General features: G+C 46.0%; 1 protein-coding gene across 1 annotated transcript in view; it reads right to left on the reverse strand.

Annotated features, from left to right (window-relative positions):
• Nucleotides 1-21,514, reverse strand: part of LOC143280364 (uncharacterized) — a 46,259-nt gene that overhangs the window by 17,359 nt on the left and 7,386 nt on the right. The window contains exons 5-14 of the mRNA XM_076585000.1: nucleotides 20,689-20,781; nucleotides 18,778-18,978; nucleotides 10,420-10,605; nucleotides 8,880-8,925; nucleotides 8,355-8,441; nucleotides 6,802-6,900; nucleotides 5,721-5,899; nucleotides 2,790-4,449; nucleotides 1,330-1,372; nucleotides 143-164 (exon numbers count right to left, since the gene is read on the reverse strand). Of these exons, the coding sequence (XP_076441115.1) occupies nucleotides 143-164; nucleotides 1,330-1,372; nucleotides 2,790-4,449; nucleotides 5,721-5,899; nucleotides 6,802-6,900; nucleotides 8,355-8,441; nucleotides 8,880-8,925; nucleotides 10,420-10,605; nucleotides 18,778-18,978; nucleotides 20,689-20,781 (2,616 nt within the window). The remainder of the gene's footprint in view (nucleotides 1-142; nucleotides 165-1,329; nucleotides 1,373-2,789; nucleotides 4,450-5,720; nucleotides 5,900-6,801; nucleotides 6,901-8,354; nucleotides 8,442-8,879; nucleotides 8,926-10,419; nucleotides 10,606-18,777; nucleotides 18,979-20,688; nucleotides 20,782-21,514) is intronic.

The following is a 21,514-nucleotide window of genomic DNA, read 5'->3' on the forward strand; positions in this document are numbered from 1 at the left end:
CACACACACTACACAGTCATCAGGGACATACACACTACACAGTCATCAGGGATACACACTACACAGTCATCAGGGACACACACACACATACTACACAGTCATCAGGGACACACACTACAGTCATCAGGGACACACACACTACAGTCATCAGGGAAACACGCACACTACACAGTCATCAGGGATACACACTACACAGTCATCAGGGACATACACACTACAGTCATCAGGGATACACACTACACAGTCATCAGGGACATACACACTACAGTCATCAGGGACACACACACACTGGACAGTCATCAGGGATACACACTACACAGTCATCAGGGACACACACACACACTACACAGTCATCAGGGACACACACACACACACTACACAGTCATCAGGGACATACACACTACAGTCATCAGGGACACACACACACTGGACAGTCATCAGGGATACACACTACACAGTCATCAGGGACACACACACACACTACACAGTCATCAGGGACACACACACACACACTACACAGTCATCAGGGACACACACACATTCCACAATCATCAGGGATACACACACACACTGCACAGTCATCAGGGACACACACACACTACACAATCATCAGTGACACACACACTACATAGTCACCAGGGACACATTATGGACAAGAAATATAAATGTCATGCCATCTTTGAACCCCAAAAGACATTCTGGCAACACACTGGGAAAGACCCAATAAAATCTTGCGGATCTGAAGGCTAAACAAAATAAACTATTCAGCATCTGGAAATAAGGTTCAATCTGGAAGACTTGCAACTAATCAAAAGTATCATTCATTTGTCTTTCTCTATGGTTACTCCAAATTTGGTACTGACAAAGTATTTCCAGAGAAAATGAGATTGTTAAAGCTTACAATGGACACAGACACACACAGACACACAACCGAAACACAGGATTATTACACAATCTCATGCTGTGTGTAAACACTTATGTGTGATCCAAAAATCACCACTGCCAAAAACAAACAAACAAACAACAACAACAAAAAACAAAAGAATCCCATCAAGAACAGCAACAACTAAACCCTTAAACACAAAACAGGAGATATCTCCTTACTTTGCAAAATGGAAGGAAAAAAAACTGGTCGTAGTTTTCATCAGAGATCATAAAATATTATATTATTAAATTACTATAGAAAAACAAATGTAGGGTGATTAAACAAATCTGAATACAAATGTAAAAAAACCCAAAAAACAAAACAAAAAAACAACAGCAAAAAACCCCAGAGAAAACAATAAAAACAAAACAATCTGATTCTATTGGAAAAAAACACAAACTTACCTCTGAGTACTTTCATCATCAGACATATCACTGCTTCGAGTGACTGCAAATGATGTCACACAACACAGTTGTAAACACACATATACGCATGCGCGTGCGCGCGCGCACACACACACACACACGCATACACACCCAACACATTTTTGTTAAATTGCACAAACACAAAAGTGAATTTCTTGTAAACAGTCAAAATCTTTTAACCTATAGTGACCATTAATGCAATTACAAATTTCAAGATTAAAAACTTCAAAGAAAGAAACACCAGGTGAATGCTTCATGTAATTATTATATATATCTGATCTCCCAAAATATGTATAATGTTGCCCAAACTTCCAAAATATCCTAGCAATCTGGAAACAGACAAATCATCATAACATCAATGTTTAGTGCATGTAACTATAAAAGCAAGTATGAAAACAACAACTGATTAATACTGGCTGGAAAAAGCAATATTTGGGTTTCAAGACATACTGTAAGGTATGTATGTTTTAGCTTATTATGCCTGGATCACTATCAAACACACAAGCATAAGTTATGTCTTTGACATTTGGTTTCTTTCTGTTTTCACTGGACCATCTTTTGTTTCAATACTGATCTTTTAGGTATTTCACACTATATGAAAACCATGCACCATGTACTTGTGTGCATGTTGTTTGGATCTGCGATGAGGGTGAACAAGTGTCTAATCTGCAACTTGGTGAAAGTTCATTTATTACTCGTGGACATGCAAATAAATCAGTAAAAATGTGTGTTCCATTCTCTCAGTAACACTCTTGTGCACATCAACTATTCTGTAATTCATGTCAGTATTCTGTGATTTATGGAAACTCAAGCATAACCAGCAAAACTATACCCCAAAACAGAGTATCACTGCAATGATGGTGGGTTAAAAACGGTCACACACACACAATTGTATATATGCCCATTCTTACTACGAGTGAATGTGTAAGTTGAAGCCCATAAACTCAGAAGATGAATCTGTGCAGCGCATAAATGGATCATATATTTACACAGCTCTTTTCACTGATAATAACTGATGGTCTATTAACCTGTTGTTATCTATTTACTTTAAGTGTGTATTTGTTGTAAACATGCTACATGTATGATTGTGCATGTGTGTATGGACTGATAGATGTGCAGCACATCATCTGTGCAAGTGTCTTGTGGTGAATTAAAGCTGGATCATCCAGCATGCATGGCGACACTGTAAAAAGACAAAAAGCATCTCCCAAGAATGTATCAGGCCCACACACGCAGTTTTTAAATTCACTGCTTGAAGATTGCTTATAAGAAATCACACGTTTTCTCAAGGCCCGACCAGCATAGGCCAAGAATCTGTTCCTTTTTTTATTTTTATTTAAATTTTTTTGTAGCAGATGTCATGTAGTGTATATGGATCAGTCCACAAGCTTTGAAAACCTCCCTGAAACTGAAACACACTCTGTCGACTATTTACTCACTCTGAGGAAGAAGTAAGGGCTGAGACGTGTCATCCTCAAGGGGGACAGTATCACCACCAGCGGCCTCTGCAGGGGCCAGTTCGTCATCAGTAGACGACACCGGCAGCGTGGCGACATCATCTTCACTACCACCACCCCCACCAAATTCCTGTGTCCCCTCATTAATGACGTCCGACACTGGCACTGTGGCCACACTGTCAGCTGGCAATTTTTTGGCTGCACGCCCCCTGCCAGTGGTGGCTGTCTGTACAGGCAGTGTGTCAGGTACAGGCAGTGTGTCGGGTACTGGCAATGTGTCGGCAATGGCCACAGTGTCAGCCACAGGCACAGTGTCCGGAATGGGAATGGTGGGAGCATTTTCGGCGATGGGCATGGTCGCATCTTCGCCCTTCGATTCGATGGCTAATGTTTCGTCACTCGTTCCTTCAGGTATGGGCAATGTGGCGTCTTCTGTTTTATTGTTGAGCGGCATTGTGGCGTCTTCGGTTGTTTCCTGAATCGCCAGTGTTGGAGCATCAGCCTTTGAATCCATAGGCATTGTGGCATCACTAGCATCAATAGGCATCGTGGCGTCACTGGCACTGACAGGTACTGTGGCATCAGTGGCACTAACAGGTACTGTGGCGTCAATGGCACTAACAGGTACTGTGGAGTCACCAGCACTGACAGGTACTGTAGCGTCACTGACACTAACAGGTACTGTGGAGTCACTTGCGCCAACAGGCATCGTGGCATCCTCCTCTTTCAGATCTGCATCCACTTTATTGTCTACCAGCATTGTGGCATCCTCCACAGCCACTGTTGCATCTCCACCCTCTGTCACGGCAGCTGCTTTGGCAGCCACTCTTCTACCACGTTTGTGGACAGCCTCCTGTTCCTCATCCTCAACAGCTACAGTGCCCCCTATTGCCTGAGTTGCGTCATCAAAGTTCACGTTCGCTTCAGCATCCTTTCCATCCTCACCTGAGTCTTCATCAGAGATATCACCATCATCGCACGCCAAGGTGGACATGGAGAAGAAACCAGACAGTTGAGGATCATCACCTTCGTTTTCAGGTTCGTTCTCATCCTCACTGTCGTCTGCAGTAGCATCTATCTTCTGTGTCTCCATGATGGTGATGGCTTTAATGTGTGACGCTTTGGGGTCTTCTTCAGTGTTCTCTTCATCTTTATTATCACTAATGTCATCTATTTTCTGTGTCTCCATAACGGACAGTTTTGACGTTTTGGCTGATTTCTGATTCTTATTTTCAGTGTCATCGCTGTCGTCATCTCCTGTGTCTTCAATCTTCTGTGTCTCCATTGTCATTAGTTTCTCCTTCTTCAATGACCCAACCTTTTTAATTTCGCTCTTTTTTTCACACTCATTGTCTCCCACATCATCTATCTTCTGAGTCTCCATTGTCGTTATTTTTGCCTTCTTCGATGACCTAGATTTTCTAGTTATTTCATTATTGTCGTTAGAATCCTCCTCCTCTGCATCTTCCCTCCTCTGTGTTTCCATTGCCAACACTTTGCCTTTAGCGTCTGTGGAGTTGCTGTCTGAATCAACCTCCATTTCATAGGCCTGTGTCATCTCAATGTCCCCTGTGCGTGCCCCACTTTTCCCCTTCCCATCACTGGCTTTGCCAGGAGACTTCTTAGGAGATCTTCCTTCACCCTGAAAATTGAGGCAAAGTCATGCAAGTAAGACCCAGACCTGCCGAAAACAACGCAGCAACAAAAGTTCTACAGACATTCATTCTTCAGGCATTGCCTTTATGTCGCATCACACTTTTTTAAGCTTGTGATGGTTCGGGCATTGCCTTTATGCCACATCACACTTTTTTAAGCTTGTGATGGTTCGGGCATTGCCTTTATGCCACATCACACTTTTTTAAGCTTGTGATGGTTCGGGCATTGCCTTTATGCCGCATCACACTTTTTGACTCACTTGTGTAAACAAAGTGAGTCTATGTTTTAACCCGGTGTTCGGTTGTCTGTGTGTGTGTGTGTGTGTGTGTGTGTGTCTGTGTGTCCGTGGTAAACTTTAACATTGACATTTTCTCTGCAACTACTTTGTCAGTTGACACCAAATTTGGCATAAAAATAGGAAAAATTCAGTTCTTTCCAGTCATCTTGTTTAAAACAATATTGCGCTTCTGGGATGGGCACAAAAAAATAAAGAATGAAGCCTATTATATGCAAACTGCATTTACTGTTATATTTATATTTTTTGTATTCTCTAAACTTGGCACTTTGATCTGATATTCTGACCCAACAGCTAGAGCAGTCATTATTATCATTTTTGGCTCAAACAGGAACTTCTTTTGCTAAGCATGGAAGCTTTATTTATTTTGCAAACGTTTTGGTTCAGATAGAAAAAAAGGGAAGTTACTATGTAATGCTAGCGGAGTTAATTTGCTTTAAACTGATCTTTCTCATCTTAAACATTACATTTTGAAACAAGAGAGGCAAGGCCTTCAAGACTCACTTGTGATGCACTTTTTAAAAAAAATGCAAGCTTTTTATGTATTGAGTATAATTTCAAAATGTAATGTTTAAGATGAGAAAGATCAGTTTAAAGCAAACTAAGTTCCCAGCAGAGTAATTTCCCTTGTTTTACTGCCGACACCAAAACGTTTGCAATAAATAAAACCTTCAACGCTTAGCAAAAGAAGTTCCTGTTTGAACAAAAAATGACAATAATGACAGATCTTTTGTTGGGTCGAATATCAGATCAAAGTGCCAAGTTTAGAGAATACAAAAAATATAAATATAACAGTAAATGCATTATACTCAATACATAAAAAGCTTGGATATATATATACATCACAAAACACACACTTGCTCTAACTACTTGCTACTCCTCAGCACAACAAAGAAAACTGTTCCCAAAAGCAACTTTCCGACGAGAGACATACACTCTTTGTCAGTGATTGTGAACTCTACCTTAGGGGACGGCCCACGATGAGGAAAGGCCTGTGTTACTGCTTCCATGTCCAGATCAGTTCCCAAGGTTTTGTCGTCCTCGTCAGAGGCGTACACCTGCGTCTCCTCTGCCGGGACGCCTTTGCTGCCTATGGCCTGCGTGGCTGCTCTCAGGATCGCCGATTCATTTTCCGTCTTGTCTGCAACAGATTTTCCTCTTTTTATGATATCAGCTTCTGTTATTTGTATGTGGGAGATGAGACGTTATGGCAACCTGTTAAACATCAGATACACTGATCACATCACCCCACTGACATAAGACAGAGGTTACAGGTCAGAATGCTGGTCATGTTTCTTTATTTGGACTTCTGCCTCAGTGGACTCTATTATGTTTTATTCAGCAAACATCAATGACTCCACTGAAAAGTGCACAGAAAGTTGTTAAGTGCACTTCCAACTCATGCCATCACCGTTTTCAATTCACCATGGTTCAATATTTAAGGGTTAATGGAATGCAAAAAAAATCCCAGAATACACCTTCTGACACCCATACGCTTAGGATCCCCCCTGCTTGAACCAAAACGTATGGCCAACGCAGTTTTTCTTACCAAGCCCTCTTTCTTTGGAATCAACTTCCTCAGCCTCTCCGCCACTCATCTTTGCTGCTTTCTTTAAAATCCAGTCTGAAGACCTACCTTTTCCCTCCTGAATAATTCTCAACAGCTCATCCCTTTCCAATATGAACTAAAATGACTATTAGTGAGTAAGTGAGTTTTGATAGTTTTAGAAATTGTTTGTTGTATTTTTGATTGTGTACTTTTACGATTGTGTGCTATAACTTGTGTGTGTGTGTGCGTGCGTGCGTGCATGTGTGCATTGTGTGTGGGGGGGGGGTAGGCTGGAGGGGAATAATTTTTTGATAATGTTTGGTATTTTGTGGTCAATTTCTTCCTTTTAGATATTTACATATGTGTTCTATTTGTAAATGCCTACGGCTTATCTTCAAGATTAGGCGTAAATGCTCAGAATAATAATAATAAAATCTGGGAAAGAAAAATCACCAGCAAATGTTATGTTTTGAGATGGAATGCATTCACCATACTGTCATCATCCTGAAAAATCCGTGTCTGAGGGGGCAGATCACTGGAGCCTTCATCGTCAGTCTCCGACCCTGATTCGGGCAGCACAAGGGTGGCTCCCACTGAAACAGCAGATGCCACATAAACAGGCATCAACAACAGTGGTACGGAGATACACACAACGCTGCATAAACAGGCATCAACAACAATGATATGGAGATACACACAACACTGCATAAACAGGCATCAACAACAGTGGTATGGAGATACACACAACGCTGCATAAACAGGCATCAACAACAATGATATGGAGATACACACAACACTGCATAAACAGGCATCAACAACAGTGGTATGGAGATACACACAACGCTACATTAACAGGCATCAACAACAGTGATATGGAGATACACACAACACTGCATTAACAGGCATCAACAACAGTGATATGGAGATACACACAACACTGCATAAACAGGCATCAACAACAGTGATATGGAGATACACACAACACTACATAAACAGGCATCAACGATGGTGATATGGAGACACACACACACATTGTACTGCACTGTTTTACTTTTTGTCACAACAGATTTTTTTATGTGAACTTCAGGCTGCTCTTCCCTGGGAGAAGTGTGTCACCACACTGCAGTACCACCATATGATTTTTTTTTTCTTATGTTTTTTTCTGCCTGCAAGTGAATTTGTTTTACTATCAAATTAGATTTTACTGCAAAATTTTTACCAAGGACAACCCTTTTAGCTGCCATGGTTTTTTTGTGTGTGTTGTAAGTGCATACTGCACACGGGACCTCAGCTTATTGCCTTATCCAAAGAACTAGCACCCAGACCACCACTCACGGACTAGCAGAGGGGGGAATAAAAATCCCGGTCCATATATGGGAATCGAACATGTGGACACTTGCTCCCTAGTGGGATGCTTTAACACCAGTGTTTCAGTGGTCTTCTGCTGTTCCTTGTGCAAGCAGCTAGCATGGGGCATCCAACATACTGATGTAAATTTGTATTTGCATTTCTTTTTTCTTTTTTTTTTTATCACAACAGATTTCTCTGTGTGAAATTTGGGCTGCTCTCCCCAGGGAGAGCGAGTCGCTACACTACAACTCCACCCCCCTTTTTTTTTTCCCCCTGCATGCAGTATTATTTGTTTTTCCTATCGAAGTGGATTTTCCTACAGAATTTTGCCAGGAACAACCCTTTTGTTGCCATGGGTTCTTTCACGTGTGCTGAGTGCATGCTGCACACAGGACCTCGGTTTATCGTCTCATCCGAATGACTAAATGCTAAATGGCAGATAAATGAGCAGTTACAGTGTAACTTCATACTGGTGCTTTCTCAATGATAAGATATACATGAAAAAAAATTCAGACAAGACAAAAAACAATTGACTGGCGATAAATCTGAAGAAAGGCAGACAGATTTAAACTCCCTTTTTTTTAAAAATAATTTTTTTTATTATAATTTTTTAGAAAGCAACTGCAAAACAAGTTCTCACAACCCTTCACAAGAACAGTAAACTTCTCTATTAGAAACGATGTGATGATAACCTCACCATCTAACGGTTTCTTCAAGAACTCTGGAGTGTCCATGATTGAGAAAGGATTGCCTGCCACAGATCCACTCGCCTCACCGTTAGACCCTGAAACAATTGTGGCATGCGGTTTGAATGTCACAAGCATAGCTGAAAAATACAGTTATGTGCATCCATATTCTTAATGCTTATAGGGATTAATATGGTAATAACAATAATCATCATCATAATATATTCACATAGCACTTTCTAATATCTCTAAGCTCATATAAATACTTGAAAATGTTTTGTGTTTATTCAAACTGAGTTTTAGACTAGTTTTATATGCTGGTCTGGACAACAGAAACTGTGCAGAAATATATCCCTTATAGCAAGTAAGGAATGTATGTAATCTAGAACTAATCTGATGAAGAATATGTCCAATAATTTTCATTTACAAAAAAATTATGTATCATAAAAGATGAAAGTCAATTATTTGAAAGAACTCTAAAAATTCAAGTTCAAAAAGGTTGTTTTTTTTTAAATAATTATTTTTATTTCCCTTACCAGTTTTTTTAATTCCTGCCAGTTTGCTTGCTCCACTGTCATATGGCTGAAATCAAAAACATTTCCATGGGTTGTAAATGACCAAACTATACCTTGACTACCTCTTGATCATCACTGATGTGATTACATACCCTGCTATTACTGAAGCTATTTTTGTCCTGACTGCACAACTATCACATGCAACAGGACTTAATACAAGACTCTTCGCTGTCCAGTCAAATTCACTCTATTTGTATTGTGACAGTCATTTAATCTAAATACTGTTTAATCCAAGTTTCTAACTGAAAAAAATCGTTATCACACATGGAAGTTACATCATTTCAGGGGGTGTTTCAAGGCAAGGTCAACAGTCCTGAGCTGACAGGAAACCCAACAAAATTGCCAGTAACAGGAACAGATGTTCAATTCTTTTCATAAAGATATCATGAGTCCAAGGTAAATCATTCACAAAACATTTCATGCAAACTGTGAGATAATCACTGATCCTTTCTTTTGTGGGAAAACTGCACAATTTTCCTTTCTGTTTTTGGTTTTCTTTTTTTGCACTTAATAAAACTTTGCTGGGTCTCCCTCCACTTCCCCAACCTACAAAACACGAAGTAAACCTGAACATACTTTCAGTATGATGACTGGCCGCTGTGGTGAAGTGGTTTACCTTGCACACTGACAGCTGGGAAGATACTTGTCGGAGTCCCACTAGAGGTCTTTTTTTCCTCTTTTTTGGCTTGTGGCTAGCTCCTATCTAACGCTGAGTGTGCTTTAGGCTCAAATTGTTTATATATTGTTGTTTTTTTTTTGTTTGTTGTTGTTATAGTGGAGTGATGGCCTAGAGGTAACGCTTGGGCCTAGGAAGTGAGAGAATCTGAGCGTGCTGGTTCAAATCACGGCTCTCCGCCGATGTTTTCTCCCCCTCCACTAGACATTGAGTGGTGGTCTGGACACTAGTCATTCAGATGAGACGATAAACCGAGGTCCCGTGTGCAGCATGCACTTAGCGCACGTAAAAGAACCCATGGCAACAAAAGGGTTGTTCCTGGCAAAATTATGTAGAAAAATCCACTTTGATAGGAAAAACAAATAAAAACTGTATGCGTAAAAACTGTAGTGTAGCGATGCACTCTCCCTGGGGAGAGCAGCCCGAATTTCACACAGAGAAATCTGTTATGATAAAAAGAGAATTACAAATACAACACAATACAAATGAATAGACTGGGACCAAACAGTCGAAGATTATCCACTCCACAGCTCTGTCTTTGGGAGTGTTGCTCAAATTTCCCCACCCAACACTGCAGGTGTCTGCACCACTCAGCCTGGTTGATGCTAAGAAATACAAGAGCACAGCCATGCCAAGCAGTCCCAAACCTAAACAGGATCCCCACTGTAGTTTCTTTATCATCCTCATGAAAAACAAAGAAAAGGAAATGTCCAAAATTCTGTGTTCAGTACAGTGATAACTTTTTTCTGGGATGGTTATCCTTGATTACACAACAAATCGTGTGCTGCACACAGACGCACACAAATTGTGACAGACAGGCAGCACCTGGGTGGGCTGCAAGATGTCACTGCTGGCATCACTGGCATAGTCCTCTTCATCGCTCTGTGCACACAGCACCGTGCCAGACTGCCGGTTGGAGTTCTGGTCTCTCTGCACAAAAGGGTCTATCTTCTTCGGTGAGTCCGTTTTTTCTTCTTCAGTCTCTGACCCGCTACCCACACCTGTCTCAGTCTGCAAAAAATGTCTGTATCTTATGAGCGACAAATAAAATGGAATTGTTTACTGCTTTCTCTCCTCTAAACAGTTTAGTATTCATCACAGTCTGAAAATACAATAAAAATATATTTTTTAAATTCAACCTTGACTTATATTTTCCCTCTTCAAACAGTTAAATATTTTCTACATTTTGAAAGAGCAACTGTCAGGTTTTGGGAAGCAGTGCTTATGATCGTATCATTTTCAGCTTTTAAGTATGAACTCAGAAGCAATACAAAATGATGTCAAAAGTCATGACAGAGACAAGCTGCAAAAGGTTCAGTCCTAGCATACCTAGAAAAGATGCAACATAAAGATCCCATAGCCTTTGATGGTCATAGAGGCAGTAAATTCATATTCACTGTGTCTACGGCTCAGCATAGAAAGGCAAGGTCCAATCCTCTCTTTCTGCCACTTCAACCATCCCCAACTGAAGTCAACCCAGTGACAGGCGCAATAGCCGAGTGGTTAAAGCGTTGGACTTTCAATCTGAGGGTTCCGGGTTCGAATCTCGGTGACGGCGCCTGGTGGGTAAAGGTTGGAGATTTTTACGATCTCCCAAGTCAACATGTGTGCAGACCTGCCAGTGCCTGAACCCCCTTCGTGCGTATACGCAAGCAGAAGATCAAATACGCACGTTAAAGATCCTGTAATCCATGTCAGCGTTCGGTGGGTTATGGAAACAAGAACATACCCAGAATACACCCCCCGAAAGCGGAGTATGGCTGCCTACAGGGCGGGGTAAAAACGGTCATACACATAAAAGCCCACTCGTGTACATACTAGTGAACGTGGGAGTTGCAGCCCACGAACGCAGAAGAAGGAGAAGAAGAAGAAGTCAACCCAGTGACACCTGGGTGAAGTGTGGAAAATTAGAGAAAAAGTGCCTTTTTGGAGGACACAACACCATGCCAAAGGGGACCTAGCTCTGATTACTGGGTGATCACTGGATCAGATGTCCAACACCTAACCAATTCAGCCATGCCACATTTATTTTAAGTCTTTAAAAATGTTGCAATGTTAACAATTACTCTCCCAAAGTAAATCAGCCTGAAAACCACTTTTACAAGAACACCAGTTCAACAAACTGTGGAGGTGAACAGCTATACATGATGCCCTGTCTGTGACAGGTGGTGACGACATATCTAAACAACCACAGTGAATGTACACCTGACACACCTTAACGACCACGAAGTATGTGCACCTGATGTACCTCAACAACCATGGTGTGTGTGCACCTGATATACCCTAATGACGACAGTGAATGTGCATCTGACATACCTTAATGACCAAAGAGTATGTGCACCTAATTTACCTTAATTTTAAACCCGGAAGGGTAAAACCGCCGAACCTTAATGACCCTAGTGAATTTTCCCCCGGAAAATACCTTAAGGGACCCTAGTAAATTGTGCACCTAAACATACCTTAAAGACCCTAGTGAATGTGCACCTGCTTTAACCTTAATGCCCCCGGGTAAAAAGGGGGGCCCCCCTGAAACCCCCTTAAGACCCTAGTAAATGTGAAACCTCCCCCAAAACCCTAATGACCCTAGTGAATGTGCACCTGCAAAAAACCTTAAAAGCCCCTAGTGAATGTGCCCCGCCCAAAACCTTAACCCCCCTTTAGTGAATGTGAAAAAAACCTGACTTTCCCTTAATGCCCCCAAGGTGAATGTACACCTAAACTCCCTTTAAAGGGACCCTAGTGAAGGGTGCCCCCTGACATACCTTAATGACCCTAGTGAAGGGGCACCTGACAAAACCTTTAAAATGCCTAGGAATGTGCACCTGACAAAACCTTAAAATCCCCCAATTAAATGTCCCACCTGACATAAAAAAAAAAAAAACAAAAAAAAAAAGAATGGGGGGGGGGAACCTGAAAAAACCTTAACACAACAGTGAAGGGAAACCCCCTGTGAACCTTAAGGACCCTAGTGAATGTGCACCTAAACATATTTTAAAGACCCAGGGGAAATGTGCCCCCGCCCTCCCTAAATGCCCAAAAGAGTAGGGGCCCTAGAATACCCTTAACTAAAACCCAGGAATGTAAAAACCCTGATTTTCCTTTAAATTTGCCCAATGAATGTAGGTTTATGTACCAAAATGACCCTAGTGAAGGGCCCACCTGATATACTTTAATGACCCCCCGGAGAAAGTGCCCTGAAAACATACCTGGACAACCATGGGAGTAATACCCCTTGACCCCCCAAACAACCACAAGAGTATGTGCACCGACATCCCTTAAAAACGCCATAGGTGTATTTTTTTTTTTCATTTGACATCCGCAAACAACCTTTCCCCTTCTGGCCCTTTAAAAGCTCATAGGCGTACTTTTCCGGGGGACAAAAACCCCAGCAAAAAAACCCGGGGGGAACAGCAAAAAAAAAACCCACAAAACCATGTTCCAATTAAAAAAGACGATAAAAAATTTAATGGAAAATATTTAATTTTTTTTATATTTTAATTGTTTTTGGGTTTGTTTTTTTTTTTTGAATTGTTTTTTGGAAAGGGGCTTAATGCCCAAAAAAAACTGCTGGGGTGGAGAGACGGGGAAAAAACAGAAAAAAGAAAAAGTAAAACCTGAAAAAAGCACGGGCAAAAATGGACAAAAAAAAACCATTCCCCAGGGGCCCAAAGGCTTTGGGGGGGAAACAAAAACCCGGGGGGAATTCAGGAATCTGGTAAACCCTTTTGCCCCCCCCCGGGGCCCCCCCCCCCCCCCCACCCATTTGATTTCTTTCCATACATTATGGGAAAAGGGGAAAAAGGAAAACACGGGCTTTGCTTGCGCTTTTATAAACCCCCTTTTTTAAAGGGCAATAAATTTGGGAAATTTCCGATAAAAGGGGACTTAAAAGGAAATTTAAAGATTAAAAAACCCAACAGCATGTTTTTTTCAGCAGGGGAGTTTGGTTTAAAAAACTATAATTTTTTGGGGAGGAGTTTGTATTATACCCCAAATTTTTGGGTGGTTTAAAATACTTCCCCAGGGTTCCCAAAAACCTGATGAAAACTGGGGCCTAGGGTTTTTCTCTTTTTGGGCCCAAAATTTTTTTCGCGGGGCCTAAGAAAAAAAATGGAAAAACCCGCCCCCCCCCCCCTTAGTCTGGCCCGCTTTGGGCCAAAAAAACGCCCTCCCGTTTAATAAGCGCGGGAAACCATTCCGGGCCAAAAAATTGAAAAGCCCCATGGAACCAGGGGCGGGGATACGCGGGACGGAGGGGGGGGCATTGGGAGTTTGCCCATGGAAAGATATGTAAACCCCAAAACCCTGGATATAAAAACAAACTCCCCCCTTTTGTGCCAATATCCTGTCCATGTCAAACTGATGAAAATTTTTTTAAAGCAAAGGGGGGGGCAACCTACTGGCGTATGGGGACCCCCTTGAAACTGAGACGGCAGGTTACCGCGAAAAGGAAACCCCCTTGGAACCGCCCAGCCCTGGTCAAACGGAAACCCCGGAGGTAAAATTTTTGATGAAGGGTTTCCCCCGACCGCCAAAAGGTTTGGCCCCAAAGACATGCGCAGTGGAAAACCGAGTGCGGGAAAAAGCAGCCGAAGTAGCTAGGGGCCCCATTTCCCGTGAGTTTCTGGGATTAAGAAAAACGGGGTTTCCTTTTGTTGCATGAGAGTGGGGCCTCTACGAATGATTTGGGGAAACCCCAGGGGGAAAAATGGTCCCTGCAGCGATATCTTTCTTGTAATTCCATTGAGGAGATGAGAAGGCGCCTCTGAGAAGAACGCCTATGGCGACGACCTATTGCAATAGTATCTTGAGGCAACCGAACGGGGCAGAGATGCCTATCTTCATCATCTTGTGCCAGAATATCCGACCAAGTCTGACCCTCAGAGAGGGGGAAGGGACCTCGGGGTCTTGGTTCTTAGCCAGAACTCTGGAGGAAACGAAGAGTGATGGAACCATCTCATGTGGAATGCTAGATCTTGTGGCATACCACTAAAGACCATGAATCTCACTTCTACGACGGCCCGTGGCCAGCAACAGAAGGAAAGTGGTCTTGAGAGTGAGCAGGTCAAAAGGAATAGTCCCCAATGGCTCAAAGGGCTGTTTTCGAATGAAAATCCAGCACCAGGAAAAAGTCCCAGGGGGGCACTCTTCTGGGATTCCTAGCTTCCTTCAGAGAGGCGCCCCTAGCCACTTCTCTGAGCAGGAAATCAGCTTCAAAAGCGGGACCACCTAGCTGTTTGATAGTGGTACAAATGGCAGACCTGTACCCTCTCACAGAACTAGCAGACAGGTTGAGAACCGAGGAGCAGTGAGCCAAAAAGTTGGCCCGCTGCATGCTTGTAGCGGTTAGTAGGGGAATGTTCTGAGCTGTACACCAACTCAGCCATTTTCTTCCATTGAAAGTCATACAAAGTCTCTGTTCCTCCCTCCTGGCTTTGGAGACTATGGAGAGGAGGTCGGAGGAGGCACCCCCCTTGGTCAGCGCGGCGGACACAGAGGCTGACCGAGGGGTGGAGTACTTCAATGGTGATGCTGACAGATCCGCTCGCCACAGCAGCCACACGTGCAGGTGGAGCATTTGAGGATTGGAGTTGAGGAATGCCGAACGAGGCTGCCTCAGCAGATGAGGTTTGGTTCTCAGTTCAGTGGTGGAACATGTGTCAGGGACTGAAGGACCGGAACCAGGGCTGGGCTGGCCATTTCGGCGCAATGAGGATCATCTGCGGGCGTTTCCAAACCTGGCTTTCCGTATCACCTTGGACAGGATTGGAAAGGGAGGAAACGCGTAGGCAAATCAGGACTGCTCCAGTCTAGAGAGAGAGCGTCCACTGCCCATGCTTCTGGGTCGGCGACTGGAGAGACGTAAGTGGGAAGTCTCTTGCTGAACCTTGTCGCAAAGAGGTCCACCATCGGCCGGAACCACTGTTCCCACACTCCTGCAGGGTGTCCTTGTCCAGGGTCCACTCTGTGTGTATGACACTCTTGGACCTGCTGAGAGCATCTGCCAAAATGTTGTCTTTCCCTGCTATGTGTCTCGCTGAAAGTGCAATGCCCTTGCTGTGGCACCAACGGAGGAGAGCCTCGGTCCGCAGAGAGAGGTCCTGCCGAGTGCGCTCCCGCCCCCTTTGTTCACGTACAAGCGACTGTTGTATTGTCCGTGTACAAGCGAATGGCTCTTGCCTTTGGCCTCCGCTATGAAGTGCTGGAGAGCCCTGCAAACCTGCCTCCAGTTCCAGAACATTGGATGTGGCATAGGCGCTCCTCGGGGACCAAGTCCCCTGCTGCATGGAGTGAGTCCATGTGGGCTCCCCAGCCCATGGAGGAGGCGTCTGTGAATAGTGCCACCTGAAGAGTAGGTGGGGCTATGGGCACCCCCCTGTGTCAGAAGAGGGTGGTTAACCACTCTGATGTCACCTCGAGGAACCACTCGCCCAGACATATCCGGGTATCCCCATGACTGAGTGCTCTGGGAACCACCGTAGCCTGAGTGCCTCTTGAAGAGGGCGCTTGAGAACCCTGCCCAGAGGGATGAGAGGTGCCATGGGCTCCATCATGCCAGGAGGGAAGAAAGTGTCCGCGCCGTAGCTTGTGAGGAATGGCGGCAAGTGGTTGAGGAGGCCTGCAGACGGTCCCCACCGATCTGGGCGTCGGAGAGACTATCATGGACCGCGAGTCGAATCTCATCCATAGAAGTCGAAAGGGACTGGCTCGGGGACAGATCGCATTTCTCCTGGTTCGTGATGAAGCCCAGTTGGGAGCACAGGTCTAGAAGTCTGGCTGTATGACTCTGGCACAGAGCCTGTGACTGGGCAGAATAAGCCAGTCGTCCAAGGTACACACAGAGCCGAATGGACTCCGACCGGACGATTGACACCAATTCCCGCACCACCTTGGTAACAGGAAAGGGGCAAGGGACAGACCAAATGGGAGGGCAGAGAACTGGAACACTCTGTCCCTCCACACGAACCTCAGGTACCGGCCGGATGCCGGGTGGATGAGGATATGGAAATAAGCATCTTTCAGATCGATGGACGTCGCCCAATCTCCCGTTGCATGGTCTCCCGAATCTGTGCCTGTGTGTCCATCTTGAATTTCATCTTGTGGGAGGAATCTGTTGAGGGGGGACTGGTCTCCAGGACTGGTCTCCACCCTCCGGAGACTTTTGGAATCACGAACAACCGGCCGTAAAAACCGGGGCCCGGGTCCGAGAGTTGAGATATCGCCCTATGAGGAGTAGGTGCGATATCTCTTTCTCTAAGACGCTCCTCTGCTCCATCGAGCTGGGCACACTAAGGAGGAGGAGGGATTTTTAAAGAGGGGGGGGGGTTTCCCCCCCCCAAAGGGGAGCATGTCCCCCGGGGCCCCTAAGCACCGCCACAACCAGTCGTTGGGGTCCCAGAGCAGCCACTGATGCGCGTGCCGGGGGGAAAGGGGGGGGGGGGTTTCCCCTTATTTTGGAGGGGCTGAACGCGGGGGTTTGCTGAATCGGGGCCCAGTCTTTGGGGGGTGCTCCCTTTTCGGGCCTTTGGGGCAGGGCCCGGGAACGGCTTGGACCCAGGGAGGTGTTTTTTTTTCCTTTTGGGGCCGCTGATTCTGACACCCCGGGCTTTGGCTTAGGGGGGCGAGGTAAATGGAGGAGCCCGGGTTTGGGGGGTCTTTTTTAAAAGGCATAAAACCCTGGCCCCCCCTGGGGGATTGGGCAAAATATGAGGCCCCCTCCCGGTTTGTCTTTTTGCCCTGTGTGACAAAAGGGCGGCGCAACGGGCCCAAAAAGAGGGAGTGCGGGCTGTGCTGGGAGGGGGCCGCAGAGCAGCCCTCTCCTCTACTGGAATGTTAGAGAGGCGGGAGAACAGCATCCCGCCGCGCTAGCACCGTATTGAAGTGAAGGCTGGTAGCTGCTGCGTTCTGCAGCTGCCGTGAGACCCGACGCAACTCGACTTGCCAAAAGTGTTTAACCTCGGGTCTGAGAGAGGCCAGGCCGCCAGGCAGAAGAGGAGACTCCGTGTCCTGCTGAACTGGACGTCGTTCCACAGCTCATTGGCTCTGTGGAGGAACGCGTCAAAGAACGGTATAAGCCGTGGACACCTCGAGGACAGGCAGCGGCGGCCAGTTTGTCCCACTCTGCAAATCTCTTAAAGGAAGAGTAGCTGAGGTGGGGAAGGTGGTGCGCTGTGAGACCAACATCCTGTCTGTGCGGAGGGCTCTGCTTCCCTGTAGGCAGGGTGGTTCCTGTGTGTACCAGGACCACACTCCTCCCTTGGAGGGATCTTTAAGGAACTTGCCTGGGGCAAAAGCGCCCGGGGCAGAGAGTGACTCCCTGCCTGGAGGAGGGATGGAAGAGCACCCCTGACGGTGCGGGCTGGCTTATTAAGCCACTCCTGAGCCATTTCTGGCACTCTGAGTCGCCTTGTGGTTCTGGAGTTAGAGTCACCTGACCGTAGGAGGGTTAAGGGTGACAAAGTTGCCTGAGGGACTGATTCAGCATGTGTGACCCTATTGGGGAGGGTCAGTTCGAGCTCGGCAAAGTCCGAGTTTGGTTCAGGCTGGTCCCTAGGGAGGCGCTGGGCTCCTCTGTGCAACTGGGATGGGGGCGAAGAGTGCTCATCTGCTTGTTCGCCTCATCCGAAGACAGGGGCTGTCCTTCTTGTTCACAGTCCATCCCCTGCTGGGGTGCCATCCCAAGGGATGATACCCACGGGGGCGCGTCCTGTGGGCTGTGGTCAGCCAGCGGGATGAGCTGGGGCGATCCCGAGCAGGGAAACCCCGGGCCCCCCGGGTTTTGTCCTTGAACCCCCGAAAAAAAGGGGGGGAGTGTGTGGACCCCCTAGGTCCAAAACCCTGCCTTTGGGGGGTGGGTGCCACAAACCCTTTTCAGGGGAGAGCGCCAGGACGCCAGAGGGAAAACCCAAAAAGGTGCTGTGAGGGGGGCCCAAAAACCCACTCAAACTCCCTTTTAGGACCCCAGGGCTGGGTAGGGGGGGAACAGCACTCCCACGGGCTGAGCAGGGGCCCCCAGCCCGCCGTCGGGCCCGAAAAGGAGCCGAGTGGAAACCCTGGCGGTCAAACCCGGCCCCTGCCCGGCAAAAGGACCCTTCCCGGGGTGTAGTGTTAAATTATGGGGTCGAGGAGCTCGACCTGCCCCAACCCCAGGAGTCAATCCCCCTTTCGGGGCTGTGTTGTCACTTGTGGTTGTTTCTGGGTTTTGGGTTTCCGGGGGGGAGCGGGGCCCGGGGTTTGACCCGGGGCTCCCGGGAACCCACGCCTGCACCATAGGTGCACCCCAGTACGGGTAGAATCGGGGGATTCCACCCGTGGGCACAGCCATCCCGTGACCCCCAGCCCCAAGGGTCGCTGGTGCCCTTGAACCTCGTTGAAGGGAAAAACCTGGCCAAGTCGGAAGGGAGGTTCAGGTCCGACTTGGGTGTCAGACAGCGCCGAAAGGCCGGCGGTCTGACTGCCCGGAACCGCCTGACACCGCGGGACTCCCCCAGCAGGGGAGACCGGCCGGCTAGCGGGGAGACCTGCAGAGCAGGTTGCCACAGCGCCCAGAATCCCCCTCCCGTGGGGAGACCTGGGGTGGCTTGGCCCGGGGTGGGCTAAGTGGAGGTCCCCCCCCGGAACCCAAATGTTTTTCTCCCCCAGGAGGAGGTGGGGGAGGGGGGTCGACCGAGAAGGGAGGAGGGGAAACAGCACTGGGGCCCCTGAGGGCCGTCTCCGTGTGGGGGACCCGGGTAACCGGCGGGGGGCGGCCTCCCCTTGGGAGTCCGCACCCAGCTGCGTGCTACTCCCCCTTCCACCCGCCTCGCGCTGGGACACTTCGGGAGGTGACGCTCGAATCCCTTTCCCCCCGGTCCACTTCATGACCGTTTTATCGGACGGCGTCCCCTCCGCGATCAGCGTCTGCCAGACGCATCGCCGCGGTCCTATCGGGAGACATCATGAGCTCCGGGCCTGGGAGAGTCTCTTGGCGAGTATCTCTGCCAGCATCATGATCCCTGCCTTCGTAGGATGGCAAAACGAGGCATGGTACCGCGCGTAGCACCCAGCGAACAATTCGATCCCCCAACAGAGAAAGCGAAAGACAGGATCGACTCAGAGGTAGACTAAATACGAAGCAATCGAGGGGGCCGAGTCGAAACGAGTACACAGAATGTAAGCACAATATACATGCAAGCCGCATACAACAAAATAAGGCCAATGAAACGCTCTAATAGCCAAAAAAGCGTTAGACGAGACAGAGCGAAAACCTGACAAGATGGCGTGGGAGAGCCTTGCGCCAAAGGAACTGATTCAGTGCTTATAGCTGTTAGAGGCGTTTGATTGGCTAAGAGCGGGCCGAGACTAAGAGGGGCGTCTTTTCACTGTTAGCCGCGCGAAATTTGGCCAAACAGAGCAAACCATAGGCCTAGTTTGCATCAGTTTGACATGGTACAGTATATGACACCAAAATATATATATATATTGGCCACACACAACAGATTGAAAAGAATAATTATAAAAGTCATTTTGAACTCCAGGCTATGTCAATAAAAGGCCTGTGTCAGGAGTTTCCAATCCTATTATTACTGTCAATGGACAATCTGTGTTAGGATATAGTGCTGTTTAGACTAATGTGGAACAATTTGCATTAGGATACAGTTAATACTATTTTAGACTCCTACTGAACAAAGTGCTTGGGAGATAGTTTATGCTATACAGACTAACATAGAATAATGTGCAATCAGGGACTGTTTAGACTAAGACAGAACAATGTGCATTTGGAGAAAAGTAATACTATTTAGACTAATTCTTTAAATATTCAATACATTTGGACTAAAACAGAACAATCTGCACTATGAGATTGTAAATAGTGTTCAGAGACTTATAAACAATCTGAATATATTAGGAGATAGTCAATACTGTGTAGACTGAATAGTAAATACAGAACAATCTGACTTTAGTTGACAGTTAATTCACTTCACACACACACACACACACGCAAACATACACACACACACACACATTGGCACGCGCACACGCACACACACATGCACGCAATCACACACACACACATTGGCAGCGCACACGCATACACACACACGAACAACAACAAACCTTTCCTCGTTTGGTTTTGTTGCGGCTGCCTTTATCGAAGATCAAATGACTGCCACTCTTGACGGTGATGCAAGCATGTTCTTTGGACAACGACTGGAGAACAAAAAGATTTGACCACTTCTTATTGCTTGGTAACGAACAATTCAAACTCCAGTCTCATTAAAAAAACAAAATAAAACAAAAATAACTATTCATAAAACCTTTGTGGGATCCCTTAAAAAATGAATAAGATCAGTAACATTCATTATAACATCATCTTCTATTTACTGGTTTTGTTCTCTATGCCTGCATGCATTTACACATAACTGTGTATGTGGGTGATGTGCATACATCCTCATGGTATGCCTGTGTTCTCCTACCCTTGTGGAATGTCACACTGCGTTTGTGCATGTGCATGGTTGCATGAGTGTGTCTGTATATGTGTGTGTGTGCGCATGTACTTTATGTATTTGTATTTCTTTTTATCACAACAGATTTCTCTGTGTGAAATTCGGGCTGCTCTCCCCAGGGAGAGCCCGTCGCTATACTACAGCGCCACCCATTTTTTTGTATTTTTTCCTGCGTGCAGTTTTATTTGTTTTTCCTATCGAAGTGGAATTTTCTACAGAATTTTGTCAGGAACAACCCTTTTGTTGCTGTGGGTTCTTTTATGTGTGCTAAGTGCATGCTGCACACGGGACCTCAGTTTATCGTCTCATCTGAATGACTAGCGTCCAAACCACCACTCAAGGTCTAGTTGAGGGGGAGAAAATATCGGCGGCTCAGCCGTGATTCGAACCAGTGTGCTCAGATTCTCTCGCTTCCAAGGCGGACGCGTTACCTCTAG

Source organism: Babylonia areolata, chromosome 3 (genome assembly GCF_041734735.1).
Source record: "Babylonia areolata isolate BAREFJ2019XMU chromosome 3, ASM4173473v1, whole genome shotgun sequence".
NCBI classification, from domain to species: Eukaryota; Metazoa; Mollusca; class Gastropoda; order Neogastropoda; family Buccinidae; genus Babylonia; species Babylonia areolata.